Source organism: Mytilus galloprovincialis, chromosome 9 (genome assembly GCF_965363235.1).
Source record: "Mytilus galloprovincialis chromosome 9, xbMytGall1.hap1.1, whole genome shotgun sequence".
In the NCBI taxonomy this organism is placed as follows: domain Eukaryota; kingdom Metazoa; phylum Mollusca; class Bivalvia; order Mytilida; family Mytilidae; genus Mytilus; species Mytilus galloprovincialis.
Genome location: NC_134846.1, coordinates 5,364,931 through 5,390,520, shown reverse-complemented (window position 1 = coordinate 5,390,520; position 25,590 = coordinate 5,364,931). Strand labels below are relative to the sequence as shown.

The window sequence follows — 25,590 nt, the reverse complement described above, 5'->3', positions numbered from 1 at the left end:
CCCATAAATGAGGATTTTGTTTATCTATCCTCTTTTGTGTTTGAGCAAAAACTAAAGAAGTTAAAAATAATCTAAACTGGCTTAATGATAAGTATATACAAGATCATCTAAACTGATTTTTGCCAAGATTTATATTGTTGTCTTCAGTGTTGGTAAGTTTCCGTTGTTGAATATGCACATAGACCAAGGTGAGAGACACAGGCACTTTAGAGCAAGCAATCACTGACCAATGAAAATGAGGTCAAAGGCGATGAACATATGAAAACTGGAAACTTTGTAACACAAATTAAGGTATCTGCATACAAGATATGAAGAATGCATGTCTTCTACCTTGTGTATATAGCTTTATAGCTTTATACAAATAGTTTATGCCGCCGCTGCCAGCGGATAGTAATACCTTAGTCTCGTTTACTGCGACTTTCGCCGCGAGAATTAAATCAAAATGTAAAAGTTGTATATCAACAACAAAAAATGGTGGATTAATCTTGTAACCAAGTGCATAGTTAGCTAACTAAACAATTTTTCTCAATCAATCAACCTTTCTCATTGAAAATGTGGACCCTTGGGTGGGACAATTTTATCATTCAATGCCATGATGGAAGAATGTTATAATCTCACAGGGAAGTTAAATATAGGTGATTTAAAACATTGAGGTATTCAGACAATTTTTTCACTATTTTATTAGTAATTCAAAAATTAGTCATACCCTCTGTCTTTCTATGTTGTGATGTTATACTCTTGTTAGAAAAGGGAGAAGGTTTGGTACCATTAAAACGTTTAATCCCGCTGCAATTGTTTGCACTTGTCCTAAGTCAAGAATCTGATGTTCAATGGTTTCTCCTCTGTTTATGTGGTTCATTAGTGTTTCTCGTTTCTCTTTTTATATAGATTAAAACGTTGGTTTTCCAGTTTGAATGGTTTTACACTGGTAATTTGGGGCCCTTTATAACTTGCTGTTTGGTGTGAGCCAAGACTCTGTGTTGAAGGCCGTACCTTGGCCTTTAATGTTTTACTCTTATGAATTGTTACTTAGATGGAAAGTTGTGTCATTGATCTTAAATGGTTTTTGTCAGTCTTTTGTAGGTCGCGAAGAGTAAAAACAAAAATTTAAGCCCTTGTCTTTTCAAATTGTATGTCACCTTACATGGCCAAGATCAGTATTAATTTTAAAGTGCAAGTTGCGCGCACAGTGATTATTCCAGATGCCTTCAAGATACAATTACAAGACAAAAAAAAAAAAAATTCTGTGAGATCACAATTGAAGCCATCTGCGTACATTTAATGTTGCATGATATGAGATTTATTTTCATCTAGTTTACATCATAATTTCACAGACAATAACAATAAAACAGCTTTTCACAATTTTCTATATACACTTTCAAAATTGTGGAATCTATATGCTTTAGTAAAACAAATAAAAAGAATATGAAATGTAAAAATATGTATGGGGTGCCTTTACATAAAATGAACTATACATATACATCTTTTCATTTGTTCCCGGTCTCTGCCAGCATCTCCTTTAATTCACACTTATTGCCATTTATATATCTTCTATAAAATGAAAAGATTTATCTTAAACATATCAGTTAAAAGGATTAAAAGAGGAATGATTTATAAAGCTTTAAAGCCGTATGAACTTAAATGAAGAATAGCCGTCTCCATTGTTCGTACAGGAATGTGGTTCTTTGGAAATCCTACACGGTCAACCAAGAAGACCAGGCAACCGTATTGCTAGTTCACATCATTTTGCATTGATAACATTGTATGTGTCTGATTCCGGTCTGTTTGGTGTCACTGTGTCATTTAATGTGTTGTAAACATCACTTGCTGCTCCATGATCATACAGGTCATCATCGTCTTTTAATATCTGTTGTTTTCCATTCCCTGTAAACACGTGGTATTCATCATCTCCCGTTACATCATATATTGAGGAATCTTGTGGTTTCATCTCAATCATTTTCTCTGAGTCTCCCAAATGATTGTAAATTCCCTCTTCTGTAACGTTTACTAATTTTGTATTTTCTTCTGGAATGGTATTCTCGACTACTAACTTCCTACTTTCTTCTGCAACGGTATTCTTGATTGGTTCTGAGTAAGTTTCAGGCTCTCCCTCATCAACAGCTGTATTCAAGTGCTTGTTGTTGGATTTTTTCCTGTTTGAAATAAAAAGTAGCTTAATACAAAGTGGTTCGAATAAGAAAACACATGTGGTTCACAGAGCAAATCCAGTCACTCTAACCCGACGACAAAAGAACAAGAAATATACAACGCTAAAATCAATATTTTCAATAGTTCAAAAGTAAACGATATGAATATACTTTGCTCCAAAATACGTTTTTTCGGTAAAAATTTCTTTGAAAATGAGCGATATTATGCTATATTTAATTATATTGTGATATTTCTAGGAATAAGTCATGTCCAGTTTATAATGTTCCATTACATTTTATTAAAATATTATTATAAAAGACCATAACGGAATTAAATCTTGAATTATAAAACTATATTCAATATATTCGTGAAATAAATCTTTAGTATTGAATTAGGTATAGAAATATGTTAATCAAAGGGCTTCTTCCGTCTTGAAACAATACCTTTGAAGTTTGCAAACGCGTTGTATCCGTTGTATCCGTTGTGTTTAATGATTAATTTAACATCTGTATGGGAACGTTCAATTCTATGCCTTGTTTAAGGAGATTTGCATAATCTTTGTACATTCATGAAGACTTAACCGAGACGAAGAGAAACACAGAACGCGCCTTTATTGAGAAGTTGTGTGTCACAAGTAAATAGAGATATCCTTTGACATAGTTGTTTGGTTAATAGTGATTAAAATTATAAGACAATGTTGATTGCTGTACCCTTTTATGACATTTTAGCCTATTATGTTTGTTTTTTGTTTACACATCGTTGTCAATATAGTGGAATTTTATGCGACGGTCATACTAGTGAGAAGTTTAGCTAGCTATTAAACCAGGTTTAATCCACCATTTTGTTCATGCATTAACAATGTCAGGGATATGACAGTAGTTTGAATTCATTTGATGTGATAGGGCTTTTGAATTTGCCATTCGATAAGGGACTTTCCGTTTTGAATTTCTATCGGAGTTCGATGTTTTTTTTTTACTTTTTCATGTTACATTTTTCCTTTGAACATCACAAAATCCAACAAATTAAATATAGACTAAGAACAAAATACGTTAATAACAAAATGGAAAAGGTGATATGATTTAAAATGCAAAGTTTAAGGTTTTAGATGGCAAAAACCTTATTTGGCATAATGTCTTTGAATTTTTGAATTTTATGCTCTTAATAAATGCAACAGTAGTATACCGCTGTTCTTAAAAATCATGTTTGTTTTGGTATTCCGACCGTTTTGATTCGATCATAACTGATGAGTCTTATGCAAATGAAATGCACGTATGATATAAAACTTTATGTTATCCGAATGTTGGGATTCAATCAGAACTGATTAGTCTTATATATATAAAATGCGCGTCTGGTGTACAAAATGATAAGTCTTATATCTTAAAGGAAACTAGATGAATTGGAACATGTAATGTATGGTAATTCATTTTGATAATACACGTATGAGATCGTTACGAATGAAATCATTGTTCACAATAATGTATGGCAATACATATCAATGTATCATCATTTTAATAATACACGTATGATATCGTTACGATTGAAATCATTAGTGAAATAGAATGCATTAATGCATACCTTCTCTGAACGATACACACAATAAATACGACAATCACAAGTGCTACAAATCCTCCAACGCTCCCGGCTACAATTGGAACTAAAAGAAAAAGTTTAACTTTTTTTTTGCGTCAAAACAAAAAATACACAATTTATTTGATACATGGTTTAAAACGAGGATATGGAAAGAATAATTGTAAAAAACCTAGGCCATCCCATGAACATTCTACGTCTAGTATATTTCAGTTTGATTTTGCACCAATTCATATCATTTGTTTGAAATATTTTGTTTGATTTTTTTTTTAGTCAACCAGTAGAAATATTACATCCTAAAAATCACTTTCAAATTACTGTTATATTTAATTGATATTGATGTAAATGATAAATAAAAAAATTGAAAACAGTTAGATTAATGTTTTCATTATTTTATTCATGTCTTGTGTATGGCAATTTCTAGTGATAAACAGGTGTAATATACAAATTGTGACCGATGGAAAACCAATTATTATTCACTGTTGATGTTCATTAATTCTACATGATTTCTTACGTAAGCATTGTTTTCTATCTACGGATTTTGTGCTAACTATTTGATAAAACAAACATACACTGACTATAAAATTTCAACAGAAATGATATAATCTTTATTTAATTAATTTTCGAAAAGATTAGTATCTTGAAAGCAAATTGTCGCTTTTTTATATATGCAGAAATTGTGCACTTTGTACGAAATTAAAGATGAACAAAATATCATTAACCACTGTTCTCGTAATTGCAACTTTTTTATTTATCTCATAAATATTTTGAGGTGTTTTACAATTGTACACGTATTTCTCTTAACCTCTCTCATCAAAGTTGCATACGTAAAACATTGTACAACGATACATAATTAAAGACTTACTCAAATCTGGTTTATCGTCATCTGAATCAGACTCTGCGTTTACTGGACCTCTTAGGGTTGTACGACCTTAAAATATAATGCAAATTCGTTAAGCCTTTGTTATTCAAATAGGTCATTTACACTGATATATTTTTTAGTCCTTTAACCTTAAACTCGTTAACTCATCGGAAACTCCACTAAGAAAGCTTTCACATTTATCTGTAATAGTTCAGTAACATAATCTGGTTCTGTTGTTGCTTTGCAAATACAAAGTTTAGTTTAAAAGATGTTATTATTATATAAAAAAAACATACACATAACACATACATGTATTAAGCGTTTTAGGCGCTAAGAGTAAAAAGTTTCGTATCAGACAGATGAGTGCAATTAACAGAATCAACATCATGTAAAATTAACTATTATTCTATAATATATTGCTATACCTCAAATTAAAACAAATCTAGTATATATAGTATTTAACGAGTCAACTGAGTCATGCACTTCTGATGTTTGAGAATTTGAAAGCAGTTTGTTTTTCTTTTTCTGGCAAATATGAATATCATCCGACAAATTACGAGACGCAATGATTGAAATGGAACAGCAAACATCTAATCTAAATCAAGAACATTCCGTCGGGAGTAGTTTGTACTTTGATACTGAACTATATCAATAACAGACCTTTCTTAAAACGTCCGTGTACAATTGCAGGTCAAATAAGTCTTGCTGAAAGATTACCATACTAAACGTACCTGCTGTAATAGTTGATGGTTTGCTTGTTGCTTCACTGTTTTCTTGTTGACTAGACGTGTGCTGTGACACATCTGTGTGCAAAAAGTAAAAGAGCAAAAGTAATAAAAGAGCGAACACTGCTCAAAGTTTAAATAGCATAAAGAGTAAAATCATTATCATATTTATGATAAAAAAAACCATTCCTTTTGTCAAACTAAAATATTGGCTTACAAATATATATTTACATGTTATATTGCTAACATTTAAGAGGCCGGAATAATGTACCGTACACTAGTAAATGTACCAAGCATGATAATCGTGCGAAAATCATGCGTTAAAAATATGCGATACATGCATGTTTAAAACGTACGAAAACCGAATGTGAAGATTGTGCGATTTACGAATACTTCATATTTTGCATGATTATCGCATGATTCAAGCCTGACTTTCGCATGTTATAGCCTACATGCGTATATCATGCATGGCACGTTTGCCTGTGTATTCGATGTTTTCCATACTAGCAAATGTAAAGATTTCAATAAAAAATGAAAATTAAAAAAAATAAATATGTAGTAGAGAATTGATAAGAAGTAGTGGATTCGTAAACGATAATCAACGAGCGACTTTAGTCTGTTGTATGATCTGACAATAATTCAACAGAATTTCATGAAAATAATTTTGTATTTTGTCTGTTTCATTCTCTAATAGCTGGAAATAATTAGATCCACACGGTTCACATTTGTATTTAACTTAATATAAGTTAAATTTAACTTAAATATGTTGTTATCTCCCCTTTTTAATACCAGATTTTATATTCGGAAATAATTCTTTCATTCAATGTTTAATCATAACAAATTATTTCAATTGATTAGATCTTTTTTGAAAAGTTAAAAAAAAATAATTACCAACATTTAGAAACCTTTTTTCTATTTATTCATATAGTATTTAGCAACTGCTGTAACTGAATAGTCAACCAAGAATCTGTTATAAATACCTAAACGACTAAGGGCATTCAAGTTGTAAATGAACAGTAAAAACGACTTTACCATACATCTGTTGGTTATGATACCATGCAAATAATTGTCTTAATTGAACAATTACATATACATGTTGTATTAAATGGTTCTCTTTCATAATTTTTAGATTATTTTAACGTAATTACATTTGGCATCCATCTTTAATCAGTCAATAAACTAGTATTATTTGTGGTACACATTATAAAACCCAAGCAGAATTGTTCCGGTTACAAATGTACAATATATAATTGTGTCAATTTTAAAGTGAAACGTGTTAGCTGTTCATAGCCGTGATCGTCTAGTTGTTGGTACCGAAAAAAAATGATTGTAATATTAACAGTGCCAAGTTCAAGTCTAGTACCCGGAATGATTTTTTTCTTATTGTAATGTTTTTCTCTACCAAAAACATTTTTTTTAATCTAAGAGGTATTTATATTTCATTTTTTATATGTAGTTGCCGATTTTGTTTCTGGTTTTACAGTCAAAGAAGTAGCTTTACAGTCGAAGCCTATCACACTTTATTCATATAAGAATCAGTTAAATATTGATGTATATTTTGACCATCTATAATCAAACATAGAAAAACTTAATAATGGTATGATATCATTATAATACTAAACCAAAAGTAAGCATTTGCTACGATGAAAAGGAAAAGGCCTCGTACGTTAAAAGTTATAAGTGTAATGTGTACATGGATGTTTATTTATGAAGGAATTGTACTAAATAAGTTATATTTACAATTCCTTGATTCAATAGTGTTTCATATGTTTTATACGATAACAAAAAGACAAAAAAACCCAACAGTTTATGGACATCTATTGACAGATATACGCTATAAGGGTGTTAATTAAATATTATTTTATATCAGCACTCGTGGTCTAGTGGTAGCATACATAGTCTACAGACTAAACTTACGAAAATACGCGCGAGTTAGAATCTTTCATTTGTCACTCGTTTTTGAGAAGATAAAATATCGTAATTTAAAAGTGTAAAGTTTTGTTATAAGTTATCTTAAGTTAACTTAGTGGTTAAGTGGATTCTTGTAAAAAAATAAACCACTGTTAGAACAATAGACTGACGTCAGAGAAAGGAGTTAATGGCTATAGAAATGTCTATTAATAGGTCATCTGTAATTTCTGAATGCTTCATGATTACTATCGAAAATATTTAAAACAAAAATGTGCGGTAAAATCTATTGAAGTAAGTTAGAACAATCAATAAAAAAAAAACGCGCATTTCATGTCGGAATACAAATCAGCGAGAATGGTGAGTGTATGTAGAATTAACACATATTTTTAAATGAACAAAACTATGTAAATTATTATTGAGATCCTTATACTTTTCAGTGACGTTATTCTTTAGTTTTCTATGTTGTGTCATGTGTCCTATTGTTTGTCTGTTTGTCTTTTTCATTTTTAGCCATGACGTAGTCAGTTTATTTTAGATTTATGAGTTTGACTGTCCCTTTGGTATCTTTTGTCCCTCTTTTATACAACCAGTACCATTTAATTTTTTTTTTATGAATGTCACATAACCTGTTTGCAAAAAACGTAAAGGTAAAACAGAGTTATTTCAATTAGTCTCTTAATAGTATTTTTCACATAATTCGAGTACAGCTAGCTTAATAAAAAGACGGATACAAAATTGCCTTCATTAACGTTATAAATCACTGGAACCATAAAAGACTAATCTTCAAAATCAAAAAAGCTTTTCATCATTGTGTGGAATGTAGTTGGGTTTGTACAAGAATGTACGAGTATCCATGAAAAATTATATCCACAAAAATTATATTCAGGTGTCATCAATCGTTCTATGTGTCTTATAAGTTAAAGGATATGATGTTTCTTTCCCGAATCATGGTGTAATTGTCCTGTTTTGATTTGCAATTTATATACATGTATTTAACATTCGAAATTGTATTTGATATTAGCAATCTTATCTCGACTGTTACGAATAAAAGCGGGCTAAATGTTTACAACAATTATATAATTACTCACAGCATAAAGAATAAAAACTACTGTTGCACTTTTCAGTTTCAAGTCTAATCCTAGATCCATCAATTACTAGCATCAGGCATAATGCATCACTTGGCAAAGTAACTAAATAGATATTCTGAATTATAGTATCAAAATGTATTGATAAAACTTATCATGCATATGTTTTGAATTTTTTGTACACTATGTATTGTTAAAGAAATTAAGATAAAAAAAACTTATGCATAAGCAATCAAATAATTGAGCATTAAAGTCAAATGAAACCAGTGACTGGTGAAAAATAATGTTTATCCAATTCTTTAACCAATGCATGTATCTTTATCATAAACTTAGTCTTCTGTGCACCATTTTATTATTTTTTTACGCAAAATATCGTGTAATCGTCATCTTTTTCTATCTCTGACTGTTATGAAGTGAAAATATGGCAACTCATTAATTGTCGTGTTTTGAAGCCGTAATTTACCAAATTCCACCTTAAATACATTCAACAAAATAGCATGGATATTGATCACGTGTATAACATGTACAATCAGAAAATGGTTTATTTCAGTGACAGTTCAATGCGTATTGCGATCACCGTTATATTAGTGAAGGTCACGCTTAGGTCACTTTGAATACGGAAAATATGTCGGCGAATTGCTTCCTGGAAGCAAGCAATTAAAAAGTTAACTTCTTCTAAATGTGACAAATTAAAGAATTATTATGGTTGCAAATGAACTGGTGCTTTCTACACTATAGAATACACTGTCAGCTTTGCTCTACACTGAATACGGACTCGTATAATCAAAGGTCTTTCCCCTAGTAAACGTAAATATATCTGATAGTAATTAAAACTTATACCTCGAAGGGTACCTAGATATCTTTAAAGGTTTTATAAACCTTTTATTTGACATTGTACAAAGTGCTCCTTTATAACAGAACCGAAAAGTATATGGCAAAAGTAAAACTAAATAATACAAAACAAAAAGACGACGCAAAGCAACTATTTTCATTTTGCATCCTACACTTCTGGTTAAAATGTTTGGAAGGACAAAAAAAAACCTTCCAGTGCGACCCGCAAGCAAGATCTATTCGTAAGTAATATTTTAGCTTCAAACGTCATTTTAATGAAGATATTGGATATATTTTTAATAAGGTTTTCTTATACATTTTTATAGTTAATCGTTCATTTTGAATAATTGCCTTGTAGTTAAAAAAAGAGGAACATACCGTTCCCCCACGTTATTCTTTCAACGACATGCATCCCAGTCCAGTAATGATTTGGTGGACAAGAATTTTGAATGGTACTAGAAAGCCTCAAATTTTTTTCATAACACAGTTGTCTGGCGTCGAACCAAGATACAGTGTCTTTGTTACAGACGTCTGCGACGTATGATTTACCTAAAAATCAATGAAGAAAAACAATAGGCATATAAATGTATATTAAATGTAAAATCACAAAAATACTGAACTCCGAGGAAAATTCGAAACGGAAAGTATCCGAACAAATGCAAAATCAAGAGCTCGAACACATCAAACACATCAAACGAATTGACAACAACTGTCATATTTCTGATTTGGTAGAGGCAATCCTTATGTAGCAAATGGTGGATTAAACCTTCATATATTCATATATTCATAAACAAGATGCATTGCTTGCAATCAAGAAATACATACAACATTAAAAAAGTTAGATCACCTCATATTTTACCATGACATTACGTTTGTTTGAATTTCATATTTAACAGTAGCAATATGAAATTCCTCAAATGTTTTGTTTCGACTGAATATTTTTATGTCAACAAATCTAGGATAAAATAGATTGAGGTTTAGAATATATTGCATATAAAAACGTTTCGGGATGAAACAAATACATGTTTTAAAAAACTTCATAGACAAAATACAATGAAAGATGGAAGGATTTCATCTTAGTGATGATACAATTATGATTTCTACTTAAGGCAATATATCCAAAAAGATTCATTTAAACATATAAGTATTCTATTGGAGAACTAGTTTCTGGTAATAATCGTGCAAATTCAGTTTTTAATGTTTTGGATTTACATATGAAAGACATTTTTGTCTCAAAATATTCTTATGATGCATCAAAATTGCTTTCTTAGATTTTTTTTAAATAGGGACAATACCCCCGAGTTCCTGCGTGTGCTGGCGATTGTTTTTGTTTCAGTTCAGTGTATTTGTTGTTCTATTGTTTTCTTTATTTAAGTTTGTTACCCGGATTTGTTTTTGCTTAAAAGATTTTTGACTAATGAATAGCCGTATACTACTTTTACCCCTATTCTTATTTTCAAAGTAAACGGTAACTTTAAATAATGTAGAAATATTGAATATGGATATATACAAAATTGTCTTTAAGTATTATCAAATTTCTAAACCTGGTAAACTATTGAACATAGGAAAATATGATTAAAACAGTATACTTTGCAACCTACTTGTCTTGTTATAACCTTGGCATATGTACATCATACTTGTACTACAAATTTGGTTAACGAATCGATATTTACTGCTGTTATGGTCCCAGTAAGCTGATAAACAAGCATTCTCAAGCTGTGGTTCGGTACTTGTTTTTCCTAAAACATAAACTACATGAACATATTTCGAACAGCATGTTTTAACAAAATCATCATTAAAAAAAAGCGTGTCAGCAGGTTTTTTTCTTTTAGTTTTCACGATAACAATGCATATTGTACATTGTTGTAAGTACTTTTGCTTTAAGATATTATCTAAAACATCAAAAGAATCGTTTGCACTCCAATAATTGTGAAAATGTAGGCTTTTAACTATGCTGAGATCGACTTTAATGACATGACCACAGAAATTATATTCATAAACTGATGACTCACAGTCTCAATTTTTTTCGACCCTCTGTTTTAAAGAGAATTCTATACTGACGTCTCATGTAACTGAAGTATAATAGTCAGCATTAATCTAATCGACGACAGTTTGACAATTTTTACGAGAATCTTCAACTTGTCTATTATATTTTCCTTGTTGTTTCATGACGTTTCATTGGGGAAGGAATTTTCGAAATTCTATGTTATCATGAATGTATTTTCCTGAAAGTTGGTGAATCTAACTTTAAACTTTATATTTTAAGAGGTGATAAAAAGGCTTTTGTGTTAATCAAAAAAGTAAAATAAATCCCTATCCGTTTGTTCCATAAGTTGTAGACCGGATTTTGACTTGGTCCAATCATTCAGATACACCTTCGATTTGTTTAATTATTGTGAAATAAGTTATTATTTGATTTGAGCAGAAACAGCTGACTTTCAACCCTATTCTAGAGAAAGGTTTCATATGTGACTCTCTCTCTTTATGTATATATAAATATAAAACTAAAGCAAGGTAATTTAGAAATGATCCTGGCAAACTTATCGCCCTTTAAAAAAATTCAACACTGTAATAAGCTAACGGCCTTATTTATGTACAAAAATGAAGAAAAACAAATATGTAACACATAAACAAACTAAATTACCAATGAATTACAGGCTCCTGACTTTGGACAGGCACATACATACATATTGTGGCTGGGTTTAACATGTTAGCGGGATCCCAACACTCCCCCTAACCTTGGACAGTTGTATGACAGTACAACATAAGAACGAACTATTAAAATGAGTTGAAAAAGGCTTAACTCATCAGATGAACAAAAATACAAGTGGACGTGGCCGGATACTAATACGTTCGAACAACAAAAAGACACTAGGTACAAATCTGTACTCGCAATTAACTGACAGCTAGTTCAAAGCCACTAACAACTTATAAAAATCATGCATCTAAGACTAAATTATCAATCCGTTCACATCCTACATCTAATGGATTTAGTGTAAAGACGTCATAAACAGTCAGAGAAAAACATGACTTTGTGCAATGCAAAGATACATGTATCGACAGATTGCAGATCTATGTATGTGTATATGTATATAATATACAAGTATTATTAAATTTGCTTTTAATTCACTGATTACAAAAATAATATTTATACCAATAAAAATAATTTTCAATGATCTTATATAGTTTTATATAATTTAGTCTTAGATGCATGATTTTTAAATTTTTTTATATAAATAAGGCCGTTAGTTTTCTCTTTTAAATTGTTTTACATCGTCATTTCGGGGCTTTTAATAGCTGATTATGCGGTATGGGCTTTTCTCATTGTTGAAGTCCGTACGGTGACCTCTATTGTTAAATCTGTGTCATTTTGGTCTGTTGTGAAGAGTTGTCTCATTGGCAATCATACCACATCTTCTTTTTTTATAAGCCTTCTTCTAAAGATTTATCTGATATTTTAAATGAAATGTCAATATATATTTTGACAGTCCAATGTTTTCTGAAAAGTGGGTTTCTATCTATTATACAGTTAACTTAAACAATGTACAAATATTGCTTTATTAAACGTAAAATGGTATAAATGTCATAATATATTTTCAGAAAATACATGTTTTATCTTTAATTTCTTTAATAAATATTTTATTCATTTGTGTGTGTATAAGAAGGTCAATGCATACTGTTTACTATACTATAGGCGCTGTAAAGCTCTACCCCTTCGACAGTTGAAACACCACCGCATATGTCTCCATTGTTTCCCGGACAACGCATTGTGCAAGGTTTCATATTTTCCTCTGAATAAATGCTCTGCATACCGTAAAATGTTACTTCAGGAATACAAAGGCATTCGGTTTTCTAAAATAATCACAAAATCATTAAACTAAGTAGAGCTCTTGGTAAGAATCATACAGGTTTCTGTCGATTAAAGGTTCATAAACCCGCTTCAAATATCTTTATATTTTGTGATTGAAGAAGGTACGGTATAAAGTAAAATTTCATATACATTGTTTTTCTTTTGACCCTTGTTTCCAGCGGAACATACAACACAATATTTTGCTGAAATACGTGCAAAAAGTGCATTTAAAAAATTGAAAAATAGAGGAATCATAAAATACGTTAAAAAAAACGAAATCATTAAATGCAGTAGGTACTTTGACATTGTAGACAAACAAAATAACATTATAGATTGTATCCATAGCAACCATCTAAAAATGAAAATTAAAAAGTAATTCACAATTTTATTTCTGTTTTATTCTGTCTCAAAAGACCAACATTTACAGAGCATGTCACTGACACATTTTGAAAGACAAAATATTATTTATTTGTAAAAAAATTATGGCACACATTTTTTTCAAGCATTTTAGCATTTTTTTTTATATTTTGATAAAAGAATAGCGGTTTCTTAGTTTGTTTTTCAATTTCAATTTATACACAGCAAATAATACATAAAAAGATTTATTTCATAACAAGAATGTGTCCAAAGTACATGGATGCCCCACTCGCACTATCCTTTTCCATGTTCCATTGACCGTGAAATTGGGTAATAATCTAATTTGGCATTAAAATTAGAAAGATTATACTATAGGGAACATATGTACTAAGTTTCAAGTTGATTGGACTTCAATTTCATCAAAAACTACCTTGACCAAAAACTTTAACCTGAAACTCCCACTTTCATTTGCTATGTTCAGTGGACTGTGAAAAAGTCTAATTTGGCTTTAAAATTAGAAAGATCGTATCAAAAGCAACAAGTGTACTAAGTTTCAAGTTGATTAGACTTCAGCTTCATCAAAAAATACCTTGACTAAAAACTTTAACCTGAACGGACGCACAGACGGACGGACGAACGGACGAACGGAGCCACAGACCAGAAAACATAATGCCCCTCTAATGTCGTAGGTGGGGCATAAAAAAACCCAAAATATACATAGTGACAAAAAATGTTTGCGCAAAGGTGACATTAAATGTGCATTTCCGTTAGAGGTAATTGTAACCGACAACTAAGCTTTCTAACTATATTAATCTGAGCGTCACTGGTGAGTTTTATGAAGACGAAACGTTCATCTGGCGTATTAAGTTTTAAGCCTGGTGCATTTGATAACTATATAAGTACATATCGGACTCTGCGTCGAGTATAAACATATCGAGAATTTCTTCACACTGCTGAATACAAATCAAATAAAGCAAGTTATATAAGATCTGTTAATAATAAATTGTTATATTTGATTTATGTTAAAGAAACAAAATGTGAATGATTTACCTCTGAATTTTGTTTTATTAGAATAAATAGTAAAGAGCACATCAAAATATGCAATCAACCAGTATTGATCACTTAAGATTTATTGACAAAGGCGGTAAAAACTGGAATATACTAGAAGCTTGTTGGTGATCATGATTATCTAAGAGATATGGGACTGTAACTTCACATTTGAGTGAATCTTTCATAGCCTGTAACTTACAGTGAGTATGCTTGGGTTGATTTACTGTTAAAAGTAAGTTATCATTTGATTTGATAAAAGAAGTAGGTCCGGTAAGGGCCGATTTTGGCCTCAAATTTCAAGTTCATTTAACGAAAGATTTTAAGTTGATTCGATAAGTATATAAGATATTTTGACTGATTAACTCACAAAAAACGCTCCGATTTTAGCTTAAGGTAGCACAATACAAAGATGTTGTAACTCCAACTCCCAAGTTTTAAAATGCTCTTACTTTTTTAATAATGCCTGTAAATTTATAAAAGTGGTAGTTATGGATAGCTAACATATTACTCTTTCAAATAAATGCAACTTTAGTATGATGCAACAATTATGTAACCAATTATAATGTTAACTGTGTCTAAAATATTTTCCCTCAAATTTCTACTTTCAATTGAAATTAGCTTCCTCAGAGGTATTCCAAGAGGATTGATTTTTATTATATGTTGTTCCTATGGTCATTATCTACAAAAACATGTCTCAGATTTCAGATAGAATGTATAGAACAAATATTACACTTAATTAAACATTATCTTCTTTTATGTGGTTATGATGTTCACACTAATTAGAGATTTATGAGAGAATGAAATACCATAGGGACAATTTGAGACACGTTTTTGAAGCCCGTGATGTGTTGAGTAAGATCTCGTTAAAATTTTCTGTATAGTTTAAGAGATGAAAGAGCTAAATTCGTTCAAGTGAACTGACCGAGATTTTGCCACTAATTACATAATTATTGATTACATAATGATTGCATAATAAAAATATTGCATTCATTTAAAAGTTTAATCTATTAACTATTATATAGACCTCTTTTATTATTTTGTATGCATTCATTAGAAAGTTACAGCATTTTAAAGGTTAGTGATTGGAAGTAAAAAACATCTTTGTATTGTGCTACCTTAAAAATGACAAATCTATCAAATATGCCCAAAAATGTCACTTTTCAGTTGGTTTTTGTCAAAAATGAAAGTGGCCGCATCCGTGTTCATCCTCAACCTTTATATATGGTATGTATTATCATCAAATACAACTTAATATCAGTATTAAGGATGAACACGAATGCCGCCACTTTCATTTAAGATGGAAACCGTCTGAAATTTAAATAAAATGCTAAAATTGTGAAGATTTCAGTAATTTAGCATGACTTAATGATGCTAGTACCCGATATATGTGCATTGTATTGTCAAAAACAGTCCATATTTATGTAGCAGAAGCATTCTACTGTCCAATAAATAACTAAAAGTATACACTTTAACAATTTTGTAAAACCGCTATATTTTGGGGCCAAAAAGGGGTATTACTGAACCTACTCCTTTGTCATTAATAAAATGTCATATTTATGCTTTATCTCTAGTATGTTGTAAGATTAAATTACTACAGATTTTAAATTTGTATTTTGATTGGTGAATGAATATTTGTATTGGATTTACTGGGATGTTATTCCAGAATTATGATTCTTTGAACAATAATAATATATTTGTTCGCTAAGGGAATGACTATTTTTAATATATTTTTATTTGTTTTGAAATTTTCACGCAAGCATCTCATTATTAACTGTTTTTGTTGCTTAATCTTTTCCTCAGAAATTACCGTTACATTTAAGGAAAAATAATCAGAATTTCTTTTTTCCCTAATCAATTTATTTATTTCTTCACAATTGTAAATCAGAGTAGTTTTAAGCGAAAACAAATACCTTCTTATTAGAGTTGATAATTCTGTTACATATATTTTTCGTGCAATTTTGTGAAATAGATGCGATCAGTGACACATTCAACCTCATAAGTCGAAAATAAACTGACAACACTATTACTTTTGAACAACGGTTCACTGCTATTGCCTTGATTTATTTGACATGCTCATGCAGCAATTGAAAATGGATGAAGGTAAAATTCAATATTGAAACATAGTGGCCTTCAGCTTCTCTTTGATCGCGTTGTTGTCTCTTTGACAAATTCACCATTTCCATTCTTAATATATTTGTACAAAATCATAACCTTAGATAAAGACGTATTTGTTACTACTTCCCTCACCCTTAGAAAGATGTAGTCTGTTAAAGCATTCGGACAGGCCCGTGAACATTCCAAAGCAGAATTGTGCTCAGATAAAAACATACCACGATGAAATTCATTCTTTACACTAGATTTCAAACTATAACATCCTAAAGAACAAAAATTAGCATTATAAATTTATAGAACACCAAAAAAGGAACTAAGCTTATATCTTGAATAAATAATTTGGCTAATAAGCTTACCCTTCCTGAGCACCTGAGATCACGTCCTGTGTTTGATTTGTTCGATGTGACTTTGTCTTTATTTTCTTTGTATTGTTTTGTCATGTTTGTATACGGGTTTTTTTTGTTTTTTTTTGTAATGGCTTTTTAAGTTGTTTTCGACATGTGAGTGTGAATTACCCTTTGGTACTTTCGCCTCTATCTTTAATCATTAGAAGTACTGTTTTTTTCCGAATTTTGATTTGATTTCATTTTTAAGCAAAGGCTATTTTTGAGTTAAATATGAGACTTTGACTAAGGCCGTGTTCACATTGACCTAAATTCGGTGTTGTGTTAGTGTAACTCACACGTAAACTAAACACAATTGCGTTCCCATTGATAAAACTCAATGTTTACATGTAGTTTAAATCATGTTTTATCTACACACAGTCGATAGTCAATGTAGGCCTTGTGTAGGTTAAGTGTACACAAAACTAGGCATTTAGGACATTAGTTTTACCGTGTATATATTTAAGGAGGAAACTATTTTTGAGTAAAATTGATATTTTTGATAATTATTAGTATAGTTCTTTACAGAAATTGTTGTCTAAATTTTACAGATTTTTTTTTGTTAAAAACAAATTCACGTACTTTATTAACCCCTGATTAAGACTCAAAGCAGCATCATTGCCGAACCCAGAAGGCAGGAACCAATTGATTTTCGGGGGGGGGGGGCTATTATAGTTGAGTATAAAACATAAAGGCATGGGGGGGCTATTATAGTTGAGTATAAAACATAAAGGCATGGGGATGGGGCTATTATAGTTGAGTATAAAACATAAAGGCAAGGGGGTGGGGGTGGGTGGTGAGCTATGGATTTTGTTTTGGAAACAAAAAATGTTTCCAGTTTTTGGCCCTGAAAAAAAATTTGTTTGTTTCACCCTCAGCTGCCACTATATATATATAATGCTAAAATTGATTTCGACTTGTCACCAAAATTTGTCCTGGAAAAATCAATAGCCCACGCCCCTCTACCCCCCCTTTTCCCTCCCTAAAAAATGAAGTAAATAGTTGCTGCCTAATTCATTTGAAAAGGTCTTCCCGAATCGACTTGACGTACATAGAAATATTTGCCACTGGTCTTTACTTAAACAACGATTCACGCATAAATGCATGACTAAAAAAAGTGTGGGGTAAATGATATGTTTGTCTAGTATCTCAGATCCGTTAAATAATACTTAAAATAAATTAAAAAAAACGTGACCCTATTTTTTACCAAATACTCCTTGGAAAAGAAATACCATTTGAAACTAACAGAAAAGATAAAAATTTAGAGATCCCTAATAACTCAATCCTTTTTTTCGGCTGTAAGCACGCTGCTGCAGCTAACGTTTTCTAGTGCGTAATCGAGACATCTCTAGTATATTCAAACTACTGCAAATTATAAAAATGGCTTTCATAAAGTAGTAACCACTTAACTTAAAAAGGGGGAGGGTTATTTTTTTTTTTATCTGAGTAAGATTTTTTTTTCGCGCGTACGTTTTTATTCCTTTTTTTTCGATGCTGGTGATCAAATACATTTTTTTTTCAATATTCAACACTATAATGTATGGGGAAACCTTTTGATTCAGAATATTTCTTTTATCATCTGTATGATCATTTTTTTTTATCAAATTGGGGATCGGAATATTTCCATTCCCACCCCCACCCCCCTCCCCCACCCTTTTGAAGTCAAATGGTTGTTCCCTTACCGCTAGAAAAATTGTCCCAAAATTTTGAATTCAGTTCTACGTAATGAACATTTAAATGACACATAGTTTTACAAGTGAGAACAAATCTTATGTACAGGTAGCTAAACAAGGTGTATAGATGTGAACAAATGTAATGTGAAACCAGTGCACACTACACTAAACTAATTGTAAACATGTTTACTCTACACGGAGTTTGGTGTGAACACGGCCTAAAACGGTCAAATAGTCTACGTAATTTGATTTTACAGAAGAAAAAAGAATCACTATAATGTTTACATTATAACATTTTGTATTTATGATATAGATTCGTTAAGACCAAAACATATGGAAACAGTAAAAAAACCTCTTCCAACTATAAGTCATTTAAAAGCTCATTTCAAAACTTTTAATCGAACTGACCTAGATGCATAAGGTCCTACACAATAGTAATGTAAATGTTCATTTAGGTTTTGATTATGTAATTTTCCTTTACTATGTTGCATGCAAATGGAAAACAATTAGTACAGTATGGTCAGTCTAATCAATAAGTAAACTTTTTGTTTTGTTTAATGCAAACAATTCCATCTTTCTTTCTACAATATAGTATTGTAGCGGTTTTGAGCTTATCATTATGTAAAGATATCAACACTTCAAATATATCACCTACACTAGACTCAGATCGTTGTACGCTTTTATATATAAGTTATTGCCACTTAATGAAGAATGACCTGTTCTAATACCTTCCTCTTACCCCATATGGAATTTACTGACCCCATATATACCGTATTAGGTCACTAGCACACTATGTAACTAAAAATCCAATCTTATCTTATCTTATAATTACATTTTTTCGCTATGATCATGAAAACACGATTCCTATCAAGTTTTTCCGTCAACATGAATGTTAACATTCATTTTGAAATGAAGTTGATTGAAGAATAACGCGAGATTGCAGTTAGCCAACCAGAGTAACGTATTATAATGAATCATACATCTAATTTAATTATATCAACATAATGATCTGTGATCTGTGGCAAATAATTCATTCAATCCAAACTTGACCTCGAATAAAGAAAACTAAACAAGGATACACATTTTTGTTAATAAGGCTCAATAAAAAAAAGGTCGAACTTTTAGTTAAATTCAAAAAGGTGAAGTCCATAAAAATGACATAATATTATCAACCATCAAACGAGTGAAAAACCACTGTCATATTTCTGACTTGGTATAGGCAATAAAACAAATTATGTGTTGTACAGCTAGATAAACCTCCGAAAACATTTATACGTTTTAGCATACACTTTTATTATATATTGTAAAACAACATATATTTACCCTCCTTTTAGTTTTTAAACTTATTAAGTACATAATAATCTCCTTGTCAATCAATAATGTACTAACCAAACAGGGAGGAAACGAGAACCGTCAAACAGTTTGAAGTTACTTTCGTACGTTTCGGCATATACAATACTGTATTTGTCCTATTCGAACCGATATAAATCATTTATGCCATGCTCTATGCTCCTTTTTAAATGGGTAGGCATTATATTTGACCACAATTAACACCTTGCTAATTCTCAGTGTGAAATATCGACAAAAGAGCATAAATCATGACATGAATAAAGTATTTCTAAAACATTCTTTATTAAAATAAAAAGCCTCACTATTGACTTGTTTGGCTTTATAACTTTTTTGATCTAAGCGTCACTGATGAGTCTTATGTAGACGAATAAACTCATCATAGATACCAGGACTAAATTTTGTATATACGCCAGACGCGCGTTTCGTCTACAAAAGACTCATCACTGACGCTCGAATCCAAAAAAGTTTACGAAACGCATTTCTGGTGTATTAAATTATAATCCTGGTACCTTTAATAAAGTACGAAGTTGAAGAGCATTGAGGACAAAAATTCCTAAAAGTTTTGCCAAATACAGCTAAGGTAATCTATGCCTGAGGTAGAAAAACCTTAGTATTTAAAAAATTATAAATTTTGAGAACAGTCAATTTATAAATATAGCCATATCAATGATAATTCATGTCAGCACAAAAGTGCCGACTACTGGGCTGGTGATACCCTCGGGGAAATAAATCTCCACCAGCAGTGGCATCGACCACGTGGTAGCAAATAAACTCATCATAGATACCAGGACTAAATTTTGTTTATACACCAGACGCGCGTTTCGTCTACAAAAGACTCATCAGTGACGCTCGAATCCAAAAAAGTTTACGAAACGCATTTCTGGTGTATTAAATTATAATCCTGGTTCCTTTGATAATTATTAACACATGAATTACTAACTACTCTTCATATTTGCATATTGCATCAAATCGAAATCAAAACCGAAATCAAATCGAATATAGAGGAAGATTCCCAAACTACCTTAATAGAATATAAATATCGTCCTATTGTTGAATATTATTTGATATTGTAGTTAGTAGTATACTGCTAAATTGCAGATATGCTTGTAATCATAATTTTATCAAGTTGGCTATTAGCAATAAATGGTGACACATTCCTTTTAAACTAAAACAACATAAGAGAAAACAAATTTAAAATCTGTTCGACCAGTTAACCATTTGTAAACCATTAAATTAACATAACACCTACAAATTGTAAACAATACCTATATTGACGATAACAGGTGATCGTAGTACATAACCATAGATCCAATACTGGTGCCGTCCGACAGTTGGCTTCCTAATAATTTTATCTGCGACACTTGAGACATTGCATGATTCAGGCTGACAGTCATTGAATATCTGATGCCAGTATGTAGGATTACTACAGGAATCAAAAGATTTTTTCCATTCTGATTGAACAGCACTCACTTCAAGACTCAGTTGATCTGAAAATAAACCATGTATTGTCATGTACATGTGTATTGAAATTATTAATTTTTTAATAAACTAATATCATTGAACATTTGGCAATATACAATATAAAACACCTACGATGCCAAATGACAATTTTAAGAATATGTTTGAACTGCAATCATTTTTTTCACATGCTATTATAAACTCTACTATATTTTAATGTTTCATTTTTGACATAGTGTCGTTAACTATTTAACTTCAAAATAAAATTTACTCGAATGTTTGATATTTACATTTCCGAAACAATATTGATATTCAAGTAATTTAAAACATGTTCATGTCAAGTTCATTGGAACTTTAATTTTCGAAGGCGCTGCACGTCTAACATATAGTTAAACATAATACTACGTAAAACAGCTTTGGTAATAATTAAAATTGATTTCTATCACCATCAAATGTTTACATATTAATCAACTGTTATAAAAAAAACATTGAGATGTGGTATGAATAACAAGGAGATAACTACCATGTTCAAATGTAGTGGTTTTTAAGAAATTGTAGGCAATTAACAAAATCAACAATCACAAACACCCGTTCCATAGAATAGGCTTTAATATGACCCGAGTAACTAAGGACAAAATGTATAACGAACTATTTACGAAAAATAAATACAATAGCCATGAACTAACGACAAACACCGAACTACAGGATCCTGAATTCGAACAGGCAACATGAAGAATATGTCAGGGCTTAACATTTTCAAAGGCATCAACCCTAATATAATCTCGAACAGTGGCTTAACAGTACAACATCATAAAAAATTTAGCACAAAAAGACAGACCGGACATTGTAGGGTATCCATACATATACATCCCTTACAATAACCAAAAAGATACAGTTCTGAGTATACTCGATGTTACTGACAACTAGTTGAGAGCCAATAACATTTATAAATAACTAATATGCTTTGTATCAGTAAATCAAACTAGGAACTGACATGCTTTGTAACTATAACAAACGACAAAAAAAAAGAAAAGAATATATGTGTCAATCATATGATATGCAACAACGGCAAAAAACAAAATCGAGTCCTTAAAATGCGCCGAGGAAACCTCGCCTTTTTCATGACTACTCTTCGTTAAAAAGTTTGATAGTGAACAACATTCTCAATAGATATTCAAGACTCTGTATAAGGTTATACTTCATTCACCGTTGCTTTGAATATTTATGCACTAAAATTGAAAAATGACAATAGGAAAACTGATTACAGGCATCCCTTTTGTTGAAAAGGCTTTTTCACATCCAAGGTTCAATGTCAGTGGCAGAAAGTAAGGTAAGATAATGTAACTGATGAAACTGTACATGTACCTATGGTAAGCTTTATTTTAAAGGAGTAGATTCAGTAAGACCCTTTTTTGGCCCCAAAATATAGCAGTTTTACAAAATTGAGAACATGTAATCTCTATTTACTGGAAAGTAGAATGCTTCTGCTACATAAATATTGGCTGTTTTTGACTATACAATGCACATATATCGGGTACTAGCATCATTAAGTCATGATAAATGACTGAAATCTTCCCAATTTTAGCATTTTAGTTAAATTTTAGACGGTTTTCGTCTTAAATGAAATTGGCCGCATTCGTGTTCATTCATAATATTGAAATGTAAGTCGTATTTAATGTTATTACATAACATATATACAGATGCGGCCACTTTCAATCTTGACAAAAAACATCTGAAAAGTGACGTTTTTTGGCATATTTGATAGATTTTTCATATTTAAGCTGGAATCGGGGCATTTTTAATGAGGACCTACTCCTTTAGTGGTAAATATGAGACCAACTTCAATAATTGTACAATGAATTCATTATGAAAGATTTAATCATTCCATAACGGTTATGGATCTAGTTTATTTGGTCTGCATGCTTGTCTCGTTACAAATTATCCAATAAAAAATCTCAAAAAAACACCCATATTTCACAAAAGAGGGGCAAAAGATACCAGAGTTACATTCAATGTCATTGATCGTAAATAAACTGACAACGCCATGGCTAAAAATTAAAAGACAGACAGACAAATAATATAAATTATATAGTACACAAGACACAACATAAAAAACCAAAGACTAAGTAACAAGGACCCTTCCTAAATCTGGATAATGCATGTGTACAATGAATGTTTCACATTGTAAACATTCATACTCGCAACGACCCGTTTATGCAGTTACTACATTTTTTCTCTCTCTATTTTATGGGTTGAATCAAAAATACCTTCAACAAAAAAGAATTACGAAAGTAAACAAAATTTAAGTTGTTTAAAAAGGTGTTGAGTTTAATTTTAACGGCATCTGAACTAGGACATTTAAATTTTCCTATGCATTTTATTAATATACCATTATCTATTTTATGATTCCATCTACTACTTTAATATGACCATTTTCGGACAATAACTGACGCTTATCATTTGATTGCTAACCAGGTTATATAGATAGATAGGTTCATCATATAAATCAGGCTTAAAATAACGCTAAAACCAACTGATGTCAATGTATTGTTTACCTGTCACATGTATTATCTCTTTAAGAAAAACAAAACAGAAAAACAAGATATAAGATTAATATAGAATATGTGTAGTGTTTACCTACCCCCATTCGAATATCTGTATACAATAATAATAAGAATCAAGGTAGAGAAAACATCAATAATTTTTGGAAATGTGTGTCATCCACAAATAATGATCAAGTTATTTCTTCCGGTTTCACATGTTTTCATACATTATACGGATGTTGAATATAGAAATGTAGTAACAAGAGTTTTTCCGGTTCATCTATTACTTTCTTACGAACAGAGACAATTAAGTGTTTATTGTGTCATTTTACTTTAAAATCATGACTATTGATATATAAGGAGGTTGGTATTGAAAAAAAAACCACTTACATATTTTATTGTCGATTTTTTGGTTCGTAAACTAATTAAAGGTAAGATGTTAAAATAAGGCACTTTATAAATAATACTTTTATTAGAAATCAAATGAACGTATGGTCGTTTAATGGACAAAACCCAAAGATTTGTCTACTGTTTCAATTCAAAACAAATAATTAAATCGGTACTCTTTCGAAATATACGTTTGTACAATATATAGATATTTTTGTGCAATTTATATGTATTGCACAAAAGTATACTTCGAAAGAGAACCAAACAAATGTTGTGGTTTGAATTGAAACAGTAGACAAATCTTTGAGTTTTGTCCATTAAAAATATATATATAATGATGATACTATGAAGTTTATCAGGAAAATGTCGAGGGCGTGTATTTGAAACCTCCTAGTCTACGTCTGTGAAATTTAAAACTTTGATTACAATAGCTTTGATATTTAGATTTTTTTTCTTTATATAACTCTTTTCCTATCGTATAGGTATGATCGTAATACTTTAGAAACAAACCAAAAATTACGGATTTAAATAAAATCCATGTTGTATACAAGTATCAAGTACATGATATGACATTCTATTTACATAAAAATATCTATTTTCTTATTATATCTTTTTTCTAAATTTAATCTTTTCAAGATAATATTTGAAGGTTCACAATTGATTGTCCGTATGAAAACATACTATAGATAACTGATATAAAACCCATTTGATATCATTTTTATATTTACCAATCACATGAACCATCCCATTAAAAAAATATTTGGTGATTTAACCTACATATATAGTATATGTAAATATTGAAATTCTGTAAACTTACCCCCATTTACAAATCTATATACAATGGTGTTAAGAATAACACAATAGAAAACATCAAACATAATCGAAACATGTGTTTAGTCCTCATTCAGATATCAAAATATTATTGTCGTCCATTAAATCAGAAATGCATACAACCAGGAAGTTTTATGCTCACTATTTATAAGTGATATTTTCCGGTCCATCTCTGACCTTCCCAGGAACAAATGCAATGAAGCGATTCATGTCATTTCACTTTACTAACACAAATATTGGCAGATAGACAGGAAATTTTATCTGCGACACTTGAGACATTGCATGATTCAGGCTGACAGTCATTGAATATCTGATGCCAGTATGTAGGATTACTACAGGAATCAAAAGATTTTTTCCATTCTGATTGAACAGCACTCACTTCAAGACTCAGTTGATCTGAAAATAAACCATGTATTGTCATGTACATGTGTATTGAAATTATTATTT

At 30.8% G+C, this 25,590-nt stretch overlaps 1 protein-coding gene across 1 annotated transcript; it reads right to left on the bottom strand.

The window, feature by feature from the left end:
• Window positions 1-1,277: 1,277 nt before the first annotated feature.
• LOC143044295 (uncharacterized) lies at window positions 1,278-25,293 on the bottom strand. Its single transcript, XM_076216231.1, has 11 exons — window positions 25,130-25,293; window positions 21,190-21,411; window positions 16,654-16,781; window positions 12,827-13,001; window positions 10,751-10,888; window positions 9,528-9,698; window positions 8,322-8,423; window positions 5,329-5,400; window positions 4,601-4,666; window positions 3,724-3,802; window positions 1,278-2,153 (listed from the first exon to the last, which is right to left on the bottom strand). The coding sequence occupies exons 1-11, from the start codon at window positions 25,188-25,190 to the stop codon at window positions 1,742-1,744; spliced, it is 1,626 nt and encodes a 541-aa protein (XP_076072346.1). The 5' UTR covers window positions 25,191-25,293; the 3' UTR covers window positions 1,278-1,741.
• Window positions 25,294-25,590: the final 297 nt, after the last annotated feature.